The sequence below is a fragment of the Hemibagrus wyckioides genome, linkage group LG05 (genome assembly GCF_019097595.1).
Source record: "Hemibagrus wyckioides isolate EC202008001 linkage group LG05, SWU_Hwy_1.0, whole genome shotgun sequence".
Classification (NCBI taxonomy): domain Eukaryota; kingdom Metazoa; phylum Chordata; class Actinopteri; order Siluriformes; family Bagridae; genus Hemibagrus; species Hemibagrus wyckioides.
Window position 1 is genome coordinate 8,754,522 of NC_080714.1, and position 13,903 is coordinate 8,768,424.

The 13,903-nt window shown below is 40.5% G+C and overlaps 2 protein-coding genes across 4 annotated transcripts; one reads left to right on the forward strand and one right to left on the reverse strand.

Moving 5' to 3' along the window:
- Window positions 1–708: 708 nt before the first annotated feature.
- mrps25 (mitochondrial ribosomal protein S25) lies at window positions 709–3,647 on the forward strand. The gene is made up of 4 exons (XM_058389993.1): window positions 709–943; window positions 1,340–1,446; window positions 2,103–2,190; window positions 2,321–3,647. Exons 1-4 carry the CDS (start codon window positions 810–812, stop codon window positions 2,511–2,513), a joined length of 522 nt encoding a protein of 173 aa, XP_058245976.1. The 5' UTR covers window positions 709–809; the 3' UTR covers window positions 2,514–3,647.
- Window positions 2,771–13,288, reverse strand: LOC131353182 (rabenosyn-5). 3 transcript variants are annotated; one of them, XM_058389985.1, is made up of 13 exons: window positions 13,128–13,288; window positions 11,641–11,683; window positions 11,227–11,536; window positions 10,501–10,632; window positions 10,304–10,404; window positions 10,095–10,140; window positions 9,837–9,998; window positions 9,409–9,671; window positions 8,504–8,574; window positions 7,807–7,893; window positions 7,589–7,691; window positions 6,891–6,995; window positions 2,771–6,275 (listed from the first exon to the last, which is right to left on the reverse strand). In XM_058389985.1, the coding sequence occupies exons 3-13, from the start codon at window positions 11,387–11,389 to the stop codon at window positions 5,217–5,219; spliced, it is 2,292 nt and encodes a 763-aa protein (XP_058245968.1). In that variant the 5' UTR covers window positions 11,390–11,536; window positions 11,641–11,683; window positions 13,128–13,288; the 3' UTR covers window positions 2,771–5,216. The 3 variants fall into 3 exon arrangements, with proteins under 3 accessions (XP_058245968.1, XP_058245967.1, XP_058245969.1); XM_058389984.1 differs by having other exon boundaries at window positions 11,637–11,683; XM_058389986.1 differs by lacking the exon at window positions 11,641–11,683.
- Window positions 13,289–13,903: the final 615 nt, after the last annotated feature.

The following is a 13,903-nucleotide window of genomic DNA, read 5'->3' on the forward strand; positions in this document are numbered from 1 at the left end:
AGTAGTAATAGGGTGGAACATCCATTATTCATTGAATTAAATGATTGAATCAGCCATAACATTATGAGCACTGATTATTATTGTGACATGATTATCTCCTCATCACGGCCCCTGTTAGTGGGTGGGATATATTAGGCAGCAAGTGAACATTTTGTCCTTTTTGATGTGTTAGAAGCAGGAAAAATGGACAAGCGTAAGGATTTGAGTGAGTTTGACAAGGGCCAAATTGTGACGGCTAGATGACTGGATCAGAGCATCTCCAAAACTGCAGCTCTTGTGGGGTGTTCCCGGTCTGCAGTGGTCAGTATCCATCAACTGTGTCCTTTTATGTCCTGTAAGTATGGAGGCCTTACATGACTTACTGCTAACATCCTGGTGCCAGATATCGCAGCACAACTTCAGGGATCTAGTGGAGTCCATGCCTTATTGGGTCAGGTGCAGCAAAAGTGGGAGATATTAGGCAGGGGGTCATAATGTTATGCCTGATTTGTGGACATTCACTTAAGACACATTTCTCGGTGTTTTTTTTTTTTCTCAAATTAATAACTCGATTATTATTAAATGAATAACTCAAGAGAGGTAACTGTCATGAATAGGGCAATGTGTAATAAAACTCACCAGTGCACACACAAAAAAAGGTATTTCTAAGCCCATTTCACTGTGAAGTGTAGCTCCGACTCGCTGGGTGGCAGTGAGGGTGTGAGTTTCCCTCAATACGGTAAACACACAGCAGAACAAGAAGACCATGACCCGGTGCTGAGGATAATATTTTACACACGCCTGTCAATTAAAACACTTTTTAATTAATCATGCCGATGAAAGGAAGGTTCCCGATACGGCGGACATTAGAATATCTGCAGAAAGGAGAAGTAGTCTTCAAAAACACAGTGAAGATTATGACCGTGAATTACAACACGCGTGGAGACCTGAGTGAAGGCGCAAGGTCAGTCACTGAGTCTGCTAGCTCTTAGCCTGCTAGCTCTTAGCTCGATAGCTAACTTAAGTGTTTGTGGTTCATGTCACAGAAAAAATAAATTCATAAACACACTTTACGTTTAAACTCTGTGCATACATATAGCCTGCTGGTATAAATAGTTACAAATCCATTACTATGTAAAGAATATATGTTAATTGGTGTAATGTATTAATTATAATGTTACACCAATTAACATATTCTTTTCACGTTGAAATGTTTCTGGAAATGTCTATATAAAGGCTAGTTATGTAATGATGCTGAAAGATGCTGAGATGAGATTACTCATATAAATAGTTTGCTTTTGTATTAAAACAGGCTTTGATCACAATTCATGTTTGTTTGTTTGTTTATTGTCCTTTGCAGGAAATTTGTATTCTTCTCTGTGCCACAAATCCAGTACAGAAATCCCTGGGTTCAAATAATGATGTTCAAAAATATGACTCCGTCACCTTTTCTCCGATTCTACCTTGGTAAATACATGGTTGTTTGTTTTTAATTATAGTATAGTCTACTTAACAGTTGTCATGCTGACTACCAGACAATTGCAGTTACACTATATTGCCAAAAGTCTTGGGACACCCCTCCAAATCGTTGAATTCAGGTGTTCCTATCACTTCCATGGCCACTTTGGGGATGGCTCCTTCCTGTTCCAACATGACTGCACACCAGTGCACAAAACAAGGTCCATAAAGACATGGATGAGTGAGTTTGGTGTGGAGGAACTTCAGAGTCCTGACCTCAACCTGATAAAACACCTTTGGTATGAATTAGAGCAGAGACTGCGAGCCAGTCCTTCTCGTCCAACATCAGTACCTGACCTCACAAATGTGCTGATAGAGGAATGGTCAAAAATTCCAATAAACACACTCCTAAACCTTTTGGAAAGCCTTCCCAGAGGAGTTGAAGCTGTTATAGCTCCAACTCCATATGGGATGTCATTAAAGTTCATGTGCATGTGAAGGCAGGCGTCCCAAAACTTTTGGCAATATTGTATTAGGAATTGGCTTCAGTGTAATCGTAACAGGACAATAATTAACTCGCACAAAAAGGTTGATTATATTGGGTCCATTGGAAAGTAAATCTGAGAGATTTGTCACCTGTCCTAAAATGTTTTTATTTTTGGTAGATGATGGAGAGCAGGTATTGGTAGACGTAGAAGGAAAGGACTATAAAGAAATAACCCAGCATGTCAAGACGATCCTGGGCAAGTCAGAGTAAGTGTTGTCTTTAATGTCTCATACCCCATTGATCAGACATCTTGCCAGTTTTTATCATTTGCTAAAGGAGCCTTAATTTTCTATCAGATGAAGACACTCTAACCACTCCCTGTGTTTTTCCTCACAGTAAAGTTTTGCAAGCTGAAGCCTTAGCCAAGATGGAGTCCTCAAACCCTGCGAACTTCGGGCCCAAAAAATACTTCCTGCGAGAGTGTATAAGTGAAGTGGAAGGTCAGGTTCCTCACCCAGGCCTCGTGCCCTTGCCAAAAGAGATGACCGGCAAATACAGATCTAAAATGGCCGCCGGATCTGAGGACTAAACCTCGTCAGGAGTGGGGAAAAAAAAAACGGAGGACAGGAGAGTACCATTTCATTCCTCAGTAGATTCTTCTGCCTGAATGGACTGCAGTCAGTATGTGTGGAAATGCTTTTGGGCTTTCTCATACTGTGGAAGTATTAAGCAGCCACGGTGGTTTTTTGTAAAATAAAAAAATGGACTGTTTGATTATCACTTGGCTTTCATCAAGACATAATACATGAATGACACCACAGTAAAGATTCACTTGACCGCAGTATATTTATTTGATCCGTTTTATTAGTGCAGTGTTTGCATTCTGAATGTGAACAGGCTTCCACTGACATTAGCCACAAGCACATCATTTATGGCTACTTGTTATCACCAAAACAAAACCTAACAAAGAACATCGTTCTTCATTTGGCCCTGCGCGGACGTGCTCACTTGAAATACTGCCTATTCATGATAAATAAATCTTGTTACTACTGTTAAAGGAAAAAAAAATCTGTATTGTGATTCTCTCCTAAAGTGTATAGGATAGACCTGTCAGTGCAGAACTGATTTAGTGTTAGCCAACATATCCACTGTGTAACTAAAGTATAGATCACATATTTAAGCAGACATCCAACATCGGCATTAAAGAAGAGACTGTAGAAGGGTCAGCACACCGTGACGGAAAGCTATTTAAACAGATTCGACGGACAGTTGGTTGCATTACCCAAGAACGTGGAGTGTGGAGTTGAGCAGAAATCACTGAAAAGGTCACCACCTCAGTCTAACAAGCTTTCACATTCGAAAAAATGAAAAGAAGACCTGTTCATTTCACCAAACGACTTGAGATTATTCATACACAAGTCTTAAACCAGTGGAGCACATTCATTCCCAAGTCTGTTGTACAGGCAGTTACACCAGGCCATGAAGGGCTTCTTTGAATTAAAATGTCATTCATCAAGCAAACAAGCAGGTGCACAGATCTTGAAATAAAATGTTTGTAGCATTATCTTACAAATCTTTACACTACTATTGATCAAATTCTCATGTTGGTACTTAGGAAAATTGATATATATTCCTAGTTTGTCATTGGTTTATCATGGCATGCTCACCTTTTCAACAATATCACAGATGTCTTGCACGAAATCACCACCAGTGTCTTGTTATTCTGAGAAAACATCTCTATTATATGAAAATTAGCTGAGAAAGCAAGTAAACAGAATTTTGAGCATTGTTATAAAATAATATATATATTTATAGTTTTTATAATATAGCCGACAGTTGACTGTTTTCCTGTAATGAGATGCTTTTCTGTAAATAATATTGAGATATTTTTCTCATGATAAATCAAGATGCTTTCTTTTAATAACAAGCTCCTGATGAGATTATTATTCTCCTGTGCAGCAGCCATGCACTGCCATACAAATGAGCCGTCAATCAATCAATCAATCAATCAATCAATCCTGACCAATCAGCTGTCCTTAACGAGGGTTTCTGTGATCGAACGAATCACCAAATGTCCTCTGAGGTAATGGAAAGTATAATCATGATCAAAATTCTGACCATGTTGCGCACCTCTTGGACAAAGCAACATTTCTGTCATGCTGCTAATAGTGTTATGATGAAAATATTGCAAAGTTGTTGAGTATCTGTTCCAAATATACTACGTATTTGATATAGAACACGAAGAACCCTGATGTCAGTCTATGTATTCCACGTGGTGACCTTTGTGGGTGAGAAAATGATTTGTTGGTTTGGCTCACACGTGTTAAGACGAGTCTAATCACCAAACAACGGGCCTCATTTATCAACGTCTGTAGCAGGAGCATTTACATAAATGCAAAATGAATAAAAAAATCCTGAGTGTCTTTGTGTAGGTTTACGTACGGTTTAAGGCGGTGCATTAAGGTGAAGCTTTATAATTGCATAATTAGTGATTCGATATTGAAATTTGTTAAAGGAATTATGTTGGGATGAATCGCTTATTTATTTCGATCTAAATTAATGACAGCTTTTCTGACACTTCCTGTTAATGACTTGATCCGATACAAGTGTATAAACTGACAATACGACTAGCTGTTCAATTAAAGATTAAAAACCCTGTAAAAGGTGGAAGAGGGAAGCGGAGTACACAAACACATCTGGAGCCCACAAGAGGGCATCAAAGTAAAGCAGAACTGAGATCAGGGCTTAGTGTGTGTTCTGCAGTGGCTGAGCTGCATTACTGGCAGATTTAGCGCATTTTACTTTCTCGCTGTTTAGTCGCAATTGTGCTTTTTTTTTTTTTTTTTAGCACCCTGCGGGCTTGCTTTTAGTTTCAGGTTGTAAGTGTAACTCATCTGGACATTTCTGGATGAACAGTACATGTTGCACATGCTAGTATGAAGGAAATTAGCGTTGTTTGGTTTGTTCTACGAGAACATTTACACACGCCTCATTTAAAGATTGATAAATGAGGCCCGATACGATAAACTTTAGCCCTAAAATAAACATCTTTATGACCTAATACAAGCAAGGTAATGACAGACCAAATGGTTCGTTCATATGACTAATGTTAGAAATTCTATGTATAAATGTTAGCAACGAAGTCTTTGTTTTATCCGACTTTCTTAGCACAGATACATTCCACCAACCTAAAACAAAACATACAACACTTAAAAATGTATCTTTACTTCCAGTGTCCTGATAACAACAGAAGCAAAACAAAAGTTGTAAAAAGCACACCAACTGACAATGGTCAGTGCGCTTTTCTCTTCTGCTCCTGTAAAGTGCACTGTAGCTCCCTCAGGTTTTGGGACAGCAGCTCCACTTCATCTGTGCGCCCGCTGTGCTTGGCGTCGAATATGTACGCGCGGATGTTATCGATCTGCTGAAGCAACAGCTCTTCCTCGATGATATCTTCCAGTGCAGGGCCGTCGTCATCGTCTTCGAAGGGATTGGTTGAAGCGGACGGCGTCTCGCCCGACGTCTCTTTAAAGGGGTTGCCTTTGTCCTCATCCTCAGCATCGTCCTCAAAGGGGTTCTTCCCGGTGTCTACATCCTGCTCCTCATGCTCACCTTCCTCGAAAGGGTTGTACTCTTTGGGTTTTGCGACAGCTTTCTGCTGCTGCTCTCTCTGGATTTCTTCATTGAAAGGGTTTGAGGCGTCTTCTTCAACCGGAGTGGCGGCATCTTCATCAAAAGGATTTAGCGAAGCCTCTCCACTAGGGGGAGCTGTAGTGCATGAATCTCGCTGTAAAGGTGGCGAATTACCCGGCAAACGTGGAAACGAGTTTATTGACAAAGCCTTGCGTTGGGGACTTGTTTCAAAATCCTCAAATCCACTCTCGCCTCCTTTCTCCCACGTTCCCACGTAGTCTTCGACGTTCTTTGAATCGGCCAAATCGAATGAGTCCATTCTGTTCGTTTTGCTCTCCAGTTCCCTCTGCTGGAGATGAAGGATCTGACTTCTTTGTAGATCCTCCTCCTGGGCTTGGCGCTGCGACATCTCGATGGCTCGGCTCATCTGTTGCGCGTCAAACTCCTCCTGAAGCTGCCGCAGGTTCTCCTCAAGCATGGCTGCCTCGTCGGTGCGATTTGCTGCTCGAGCCTGCTGGAGGAACGACTCAATATTGTTAATCTGCTGCAGCAGCGGGTCATCCAGTTCATTGGCTGAGTGAGAAGTTGAAGAAGGCAACCAGCCGCCGCCTTTAGTCACGCGTGGGCCTTGTGCGGGCCGAGGGGCGTCTCCGTTGGCACTGTGGGGTGCACGGTTCTTCTCTATTTCCAGTCTACGCTTTTGTGCTTCCAGAGCCGCCTGAAACAGCAAGAGATTGAAGACACATATGTAAGATTGAAGACACATATGTAAACACTCTCTATGATAGCTGAAGTCATGTTTGACACACGTGTATCAAAGAGTGCTTTGGCTAAATATATGTTTTGATATCACACGACACGTCTTGGGCCAAATCTGCAGGTAATCTGTGAAAATAATCCTATCTTTCTGTCAGTATAAATAGAGAATGTATTGAATTCAATGAAAAATAGCCAAAAGCAATACTCTAGGACAAAGAGCAAAAGTGCAAGTGAGTAAGCTCTTAGACACGTTCAGCATGCAATAATGCACTATTTTTAATGCACAGTAATTTAAGATGAAGTAACCTGCTGACAAGTTTGTTTTTGTCAGGTGGTGATGGAGGTTTTTAAGTAACAGGAAAGTGGATCTCATAGGGGGAAAAAAGCTTGATTATGTCTGATGTCTTGTTTTTTAATCAGGTTTTAATCAAAAAAGCTCAAAAAATAATACAGCACTCAAAAGTGCTGATATGACGTGCATACAAAAATGCATTCCTACTTCAAAAATCAAACCAAAACATAATGCCTTGACATTAAACAGCACAGAGAGAGATCATCTCATCCATCTCCTCACCTGTCTCTCCTGCTGAAGCTTCTTCTCCTGTTCCTCTTTTCTTTTCTCTTTCAGCTCCTCGTATTTCTCTTTAGTAGGAAGAGACATCAGGCCCAATAACTTCTCCTGTACAAAGACGGAAAGGAAGATACATGTAAATATATAAATATGATCAAATTTATGTGAGCACCTGACCGTTACATCTGGATCTTCCCTGTTGCAACTAAATCAAAACCTGGGGGTTGAAAAGCACTAGCACTGGGGTCATGGTACAAATTTTATTTTGAGCGAGTGTGCATAAAATACTCACTTAATTGCACCATGCACCGGCGACATGATACTACATGAACTAGACATGAACTAATTAACTGCTGAATGGAAAAAGTGACATTTGTGCTTTATAGTCATCAAAGCTGGACTGCGGATTAGGCATGGAGCAGACTTATGGTTAAAATGTTTTTTACTCAGCCTTATTCAGTCACGGCTGGACCTCCTCACATCATCATTCCAAATTCAACCAACTCACTGAGCGAATAACACTGAAATTGTTAATGTTTCCCTTTACTGAAACCCTTTACTGAACCTAAACATGTTCAAGCACGATAATTCCCCTGTGCACAAAGCAAGCTCATAAGGAGTGCAAGAACTCAAGCCCCGACTGCAACTCAACCCCACTGAACCCCACTTAAGGTTGGTTAATGTGTGCGTTTTAGTGTCACCTGAACAAACAGCGTCGCTGAGTAGCGCACCATCTTCTGCAGTTGGACAGATTTGGGATGGGGAGGTACGTCACCTTTCAGTCCAAGTGTGAGAATCTTCTTACTAAGACATACACACACACATTCTATATATAAATAAATGACATACATTGTAGAACTGATTATACTGACCTAAATAAAACCAAAGTTAGTGTCTGTACACAAAGACTATACTCTACCTGAGAGCGTCAATGTGCTCATAGTATTTCTGCACCTCCAGTCGAAGACCAGCAGCAGTTTCTAGGTTATAGGTGGTCTCGCCAGCGCTGGAAAAAGACAGACTTGCTAGTTAAGGTGACATTTTTTAGTGAGAAACAATGCTGACGAAAAATGAAGGAAAAACTAGTGCAAACTAAGGCCGACTCTCTTTCAGGAAAAAGTTGAAACAAAAAATAGTGGCTCTTGAACAACTTCAGACTTAAAAGAATCAATCAATGATCAGGTTCACGTTCACACTAGGGATCAGGTGCTTTCTCTTATGTAAGGAGACCTCACATAGGCTTGCTTGCCTTGTAACATGCCCAAGCACGACTGTCCCTCTCCCCTCTTTGAAGATTTACGCACCTACTACTGATCCCGTGAAAAGCAGACCCGTTATAAACACAAACATTCCCCAGTGAATAGCAAAGTTTCGTGTACAGTCCAAGCCGAAGATGCTTGTTGTTGTAATCACGACAGTAATCTGACACAAAATACAGCCAACAAGCTCGACCATGGTTAGCAATCTCACTAGATACGGTCCTTCAGCGTACACACTAGACAAACAAACTGGATTTTGGGGGCTTGGGCACAATACAGATTGACCAGTTTGACTACACACTCGATTTAAATAATACAGTATAGTATTTCAATTACATCAAACGTCAGAGGTCTTACTTGAGCGACTCAGCCATGCGGATGTACTCCGGCGCCCTCTCGTCCACTTTCTCCATGCACATCCTCAACCTCTATACAGACGTGCACAGAATACGGCTTAGAGACAGCGTGTTACAAAATATATCAACGATATCAACAGTCTCAGAGTGAACAAAGCAATCCTGCTGATAAAATGTAAACATTAAAAAGCTTTCTGCAAAATGGACAATGATGAAATGCTGAATAATATTCATATGATCTGTGTCTGGATTGTGCTGATGCTTTTTCATTGTTACATCTTTTCTACATGTTGCTAAATATTATGTGTATCTAGATACAGATTTTCTTTTTAAAAAGAACTTAAGCATTTCAACTTTGCACATACTGTTGTTTGGTGGGAGAAATATGAAACCATACTGCTACTACTGAAATAATCTACAAAATCGTCCTACTAGCATTAGTTAGTAGGCTTCCACAAACCCATGGCAAACTTTTAGATACACAATGTTACACTGGTGTACATCATTTAAAGAAAAAAGTTGTGTGTAGTGTGTGTGAAAGTAGATACAGCAAATGTCTCTTCTTTTGTCATCATATAAACAGTATATATGTAGTAGACATGAGGGTTAGCATTTTTAGTATTCGGAGACTTAAAGGTTCAACAGGCATTTAAAAATGTCTTGTACAAATAAGATGGAAGATTAAACATGTAAAACATGATAAAGTCTTGGCCTCAGCACAAGCATATAACATTACTGCGAAAAACTGATGTCTTCGGATGTGAAGCCTGTCAATTATTTCTGAGACACTCAGTTAGTGTTGATCATGGGGCGGAGCTTCATGAACATGGATGGGAATAAGGGATGATCTCAAAGAGTAAAAGAAAATCATATTCTAGATTGTTACTTGATGTTAAAAACAATTACTTCATAGAGTTTGACAATGTCTGGCACGTGGTCCTTCTCCTCCAGTTTGTGCTGGTAACGCAGCAGAGCATCCATGCAGTGACGGCAGCAACGAATTCTGTCCTCGTCTTTCTCCTCCAGCACGGAGCTCACTGAGGAGAGGCTGGTGATGGAGCCACGCCGTGAGGTCTGCTGCACCGTGGGGCCTCCTCCACCAGGGGACGCACCCTGCCTGGGACTGCCAGGTACACACAGGGCCTCTCGTGTGCCACTTGTTAACTTATCTGAAAGCCAGCAGACAAAAGAGGGCTGTAATTTCAGTCACTAAATGACTTGAGCTAAATCTAATAACGATAATAGAAATGGAATACTTAATAAATCATGTTTATCATTTGTTAATAATTAATTACAGAAAAGGTTTCTGTGTGTGTGTGCGTGTGTAAACCTACACGCCAGAGGGAGAGGCACAAATTCCATGCACTTTCTGCACATGATAGAACCACAGAGACGGCAGTGATGACGTCTGTTCCTGATGTTGAATCGGTCCCCGCAATCAGGGCAGAATGGTACGTCCTGATCGTTCACCCATGGCACAACCGACTTCTCTAGTGCTGCACAAATAAACATACCATGTTTTGGTTATATCAGCATACGTAGCTCATGCTGGTGATAACATTGTAGAGGCTCAGTTCTTGTCCCTCACCCACCTCTTATCTTCCCACCATCCATATTGGTTCTATCAAAGGAAATAAGCTATAGAAAGAAAAGAAAACGTCAGGTAATTACCATTTATATATGCATAATTGGTTATTTGTTTAAAGAAAAGTTCAAATCTGGGAGGAGCATATTAACAGTTTAGAATTACAAAAAAAAAAATCTATTTCATATAGACGGTAAGAATGAGTGAAGCCCAAACCTTCTCCAGGCGGATGATGCGCTTGTTAACCTCAATGACATAATGATCAATCCTAGCAGCTCTGTGTTTCTTAAAAAGTTCCAGGTGACTCCGAGTGGCTCCTGGTAAAATAAACATAATCAACAAACTCATCAGACAGATGTCAGGATACTGAGAAAAATTCAAAGTAAAAAAAATTGATAGCACAATCGACTCACCCAGTTCCTGAGGCTCCCACATGTAGGGATCCACGCCTCCATAGTAAAAGGACTCGTAGCTGCTCTCATTCCGCTCATCTCCATCCCGTTTCAGGAGTTTGTCTTTGGCTTTCTTTGCTCTCTGAACCAGGCCTAAGGAACAATATCAGAATATGAAGCATCATCAACACTCCAGCAATAGGCAATAGTTAAATTAGTGTAGGTGTGATGTTACAAAAGAGACAGCAATAAAGAAGTATCAGTCCCTCTAGGATTTCATGATTTTGTAATTGAACTATTAACACAAAATCAAGTGATCTTCGGAGGAGCTTCCAAATTACTGCAGCTTTTCAGATTTTCATGTGACATCACAACACACATTTAGTCAAAGCTCTCTTCAATTCACATTTGCTGAATATCATTAATCATAGAAAGTTATAACATATGTGTCTTCACTGGTAGGAGTTTAAAAGGAGAATCCTGTGCTAGCAATTTTGCCAATTCAAGCAGATTTCTGAAAAACAAAACTGTCTTAATCTTCAAATCAAGCAAAATCAAGCATTTTGGCCACAACAGTCACAAAAACTTGGAGGGATTAAAAGCACATTTGACAGCTAATCTAAGAGTAAACCTACACTATCCCTCCACAATCTCTAGCTAACCTGAAAGTGAGGAGACTAAAACTGTCCTGTAAGAATGTACCCCAACATCCATGCTTAAAATAGCTGCCATTCAGTCAGCACTCACTCCTGAGTTGGCCGCTGACATGGCGGTTGTCTCCAGAGTGCGCTTCTTCGTAGTGATCCTGCAGCTGGTAGAAGGACTGCAGGTCTTTCAGACACAGCGGGCAAAGGAAGCCCTCTTTCACTTCGGCCGAGCCGTCCAACTGAGCAGAATAACTTGAGGCCATGAGGGGGGCAGAAGTCAAAACAGACGTGCCAGGTGGGTTATTGTGGAGAAGACGCCATTAGTAGATTGTGCCACACCTGAACAACCCAGAGCCTCTCCATCGCTGTATGAGCAAGATCAGGGGGCGGGAAAGGTTTGAACAGGAAATCTAAACATGGATGAGAGAAATACAGATTACATCAAGAACCAGCATTTTTGTACATTACAGTCATGAATTCAGTAACCACAGAAAGTGATGGCTTTATTACCTACTCAGTCATTTTTAAAGCTGTAATGATCTACAGGGTGTAGTTTTCTAGTGAAATAAAAAAAAAAGTTACAAAAATTCTCTTCGGACATTTATTAATGACAGTATTAAAAATCTTTATTATTGTCATCTGTTATTTTGTAGAATTGATGGACAACGTGTGCTCAGTCTACATATACTATATTGGAAAAAGTTTTGGGACACCCCTCCAAATCATTGAATTCAGGTGTTGTTTTTCAGGGGGTTGTTCTTGGCCCCTTAGTTCCAGTGAACTCTTAATGCTTCAGCATACCAAGACATTTTTTAGGCAATTTCATGCTCCCAAATTTGTGGGACCAGTTTGGGGATGACCCCTTCCTGTTCCAACATGACTGCACACCAGTCCAAAAAGCAAGGTCCATAAAGACATGGATGAGCGAGTTTGGTGCGGAGAAAGTTCACAGAGTCCTGATCCTAACCCGAAAGAACACCTTTGAGATGAATTAGAGCGGAGACTTTGAGTCAGATCTTCTCGCCCAGCATCAGTACCTCACCTTACAAATGGAATAGTCAAAAAATTCCCATAAACACACCCCTAGACCTTGTGGAAAGCCTTCCCAGAAGCTGTTATAGCTGCAAAGGGCGGGACAACTCCATATTACATTCATGTGCATGGAAAGGCAAACATCCCAGTTTTGGAACATCTCCGCTCTAATGCATCCCAGAGGCGTTCTGTGGGGTTGAGGTCAGGACTCTGTGAAGTTTTAATGATTTGGAGGGGTGTACCAAAACTTTTGGCAATATATTGTACTTTAAGTTTCTACACACAGCTGACTCGGGCCATACAAAAGGATCTGGATCAGGTTAGGCCCCACCCCTTTGAATTTTTTGGTTTGACTCCGCCCAGGTAGGAGGAGCCTCCTCATGTCTTATAGTCTCTACATAGAATCTACAGTCTGGGCTAGAAAACATTCAGCCCCAGCTTCACTTCTTTACACTGTGCTGTTGCTCCAGATACCACACAAATACAAATAATCAGCTTTATAAAATCAATCGAAGACGCCAGAAACTAAACATTTTACTGACGTTTATTTATATATTTTCTAAACACACAATGGTTTAACACTGCTAGTCCATTTTAACCTATAGACATTTTCAAGATCCCCCCCCCCACATTAAAAATAAAATATTTGTAGACTCTGAGTGTTTTCGTGCTCTAAATAACATGACATCTGCTTTGTTCCATTATATAAAGACCTGCCCATGATGACTAGCTAGCTAGCTGAATGTCGATTAGCGTAGTAAGGATTAAACACAGTTAGGTTGTAAATAACTAAAATGTTATTTAGTTAACACTAAATATCGACTGAAGCTTGTTTATGCCATATAAAGTAAATTATTTGATCAGACTGGGACTCGTATTGTGTCTGATACCGTTACAATCAAAGACGACAACAAAGCTAGCGCTTTACTGAGCCAGCCGCTAACTATAAAAGAAAAGTAATAAACCTACCTCTCACAAACGAGCCTGAGGTGAATGGAAATCTTAACAAAAGAAATCTCGACGTCCTTCGATTGTTAGTTTTGGCTGTAAATAATCTGACAGCTTGTAACAAGGTAACTCCAACTGGATCAGACTGAGAGTTATTTTCCCCCTACCTGTATTAAGGCAAACCCCGCCTCCTCTGTATGATTGGTTAATACTGACTAGACTTTTGTTTCGGATTGGATAATACTTCTCGTCACGCCAAGGTGCACGAATCCCTGAAAAGGAGATAGGATTTTCATGAAAACAGGTAGCTTAAAAAGATAATATAGAGCTCAGGAAGGGTAGTGGCCCATGCTTGTCATATGGAGGTCATGTGATCAACATCGGTTATGGTGCAACAAAAGGGACAAAAAAAATAAAATAAAATAAAAACCTAAACGATATAAAAGTTGCGTTAGGCCATTGGACTTTATATTGTTTGACTATTAAAACATTTATCAAGCTTTGGTATTAGATTATTAATAATGTCTGAATCCGAAATATTATATATAATTAGAACTGTGCAAAAGGTGTAAAACCACGAGGTGGCGCTGTATACACAAATAATCACCAGATGCTAGAACTGTAAACATTTAAATCCTACTTTCTTATTTTTTGTTCATTCTAAAAACATAATGGCCACCTATCAAATATTGTGTTGGTCCCCCTTTTACTGCCAAAACAGCCTTGAGCCAATGAGGCATGGACTCCACTAGATCCCTGAAGGTGTTCTGTGCTATTAGGCACCAAGATGTTAGCAG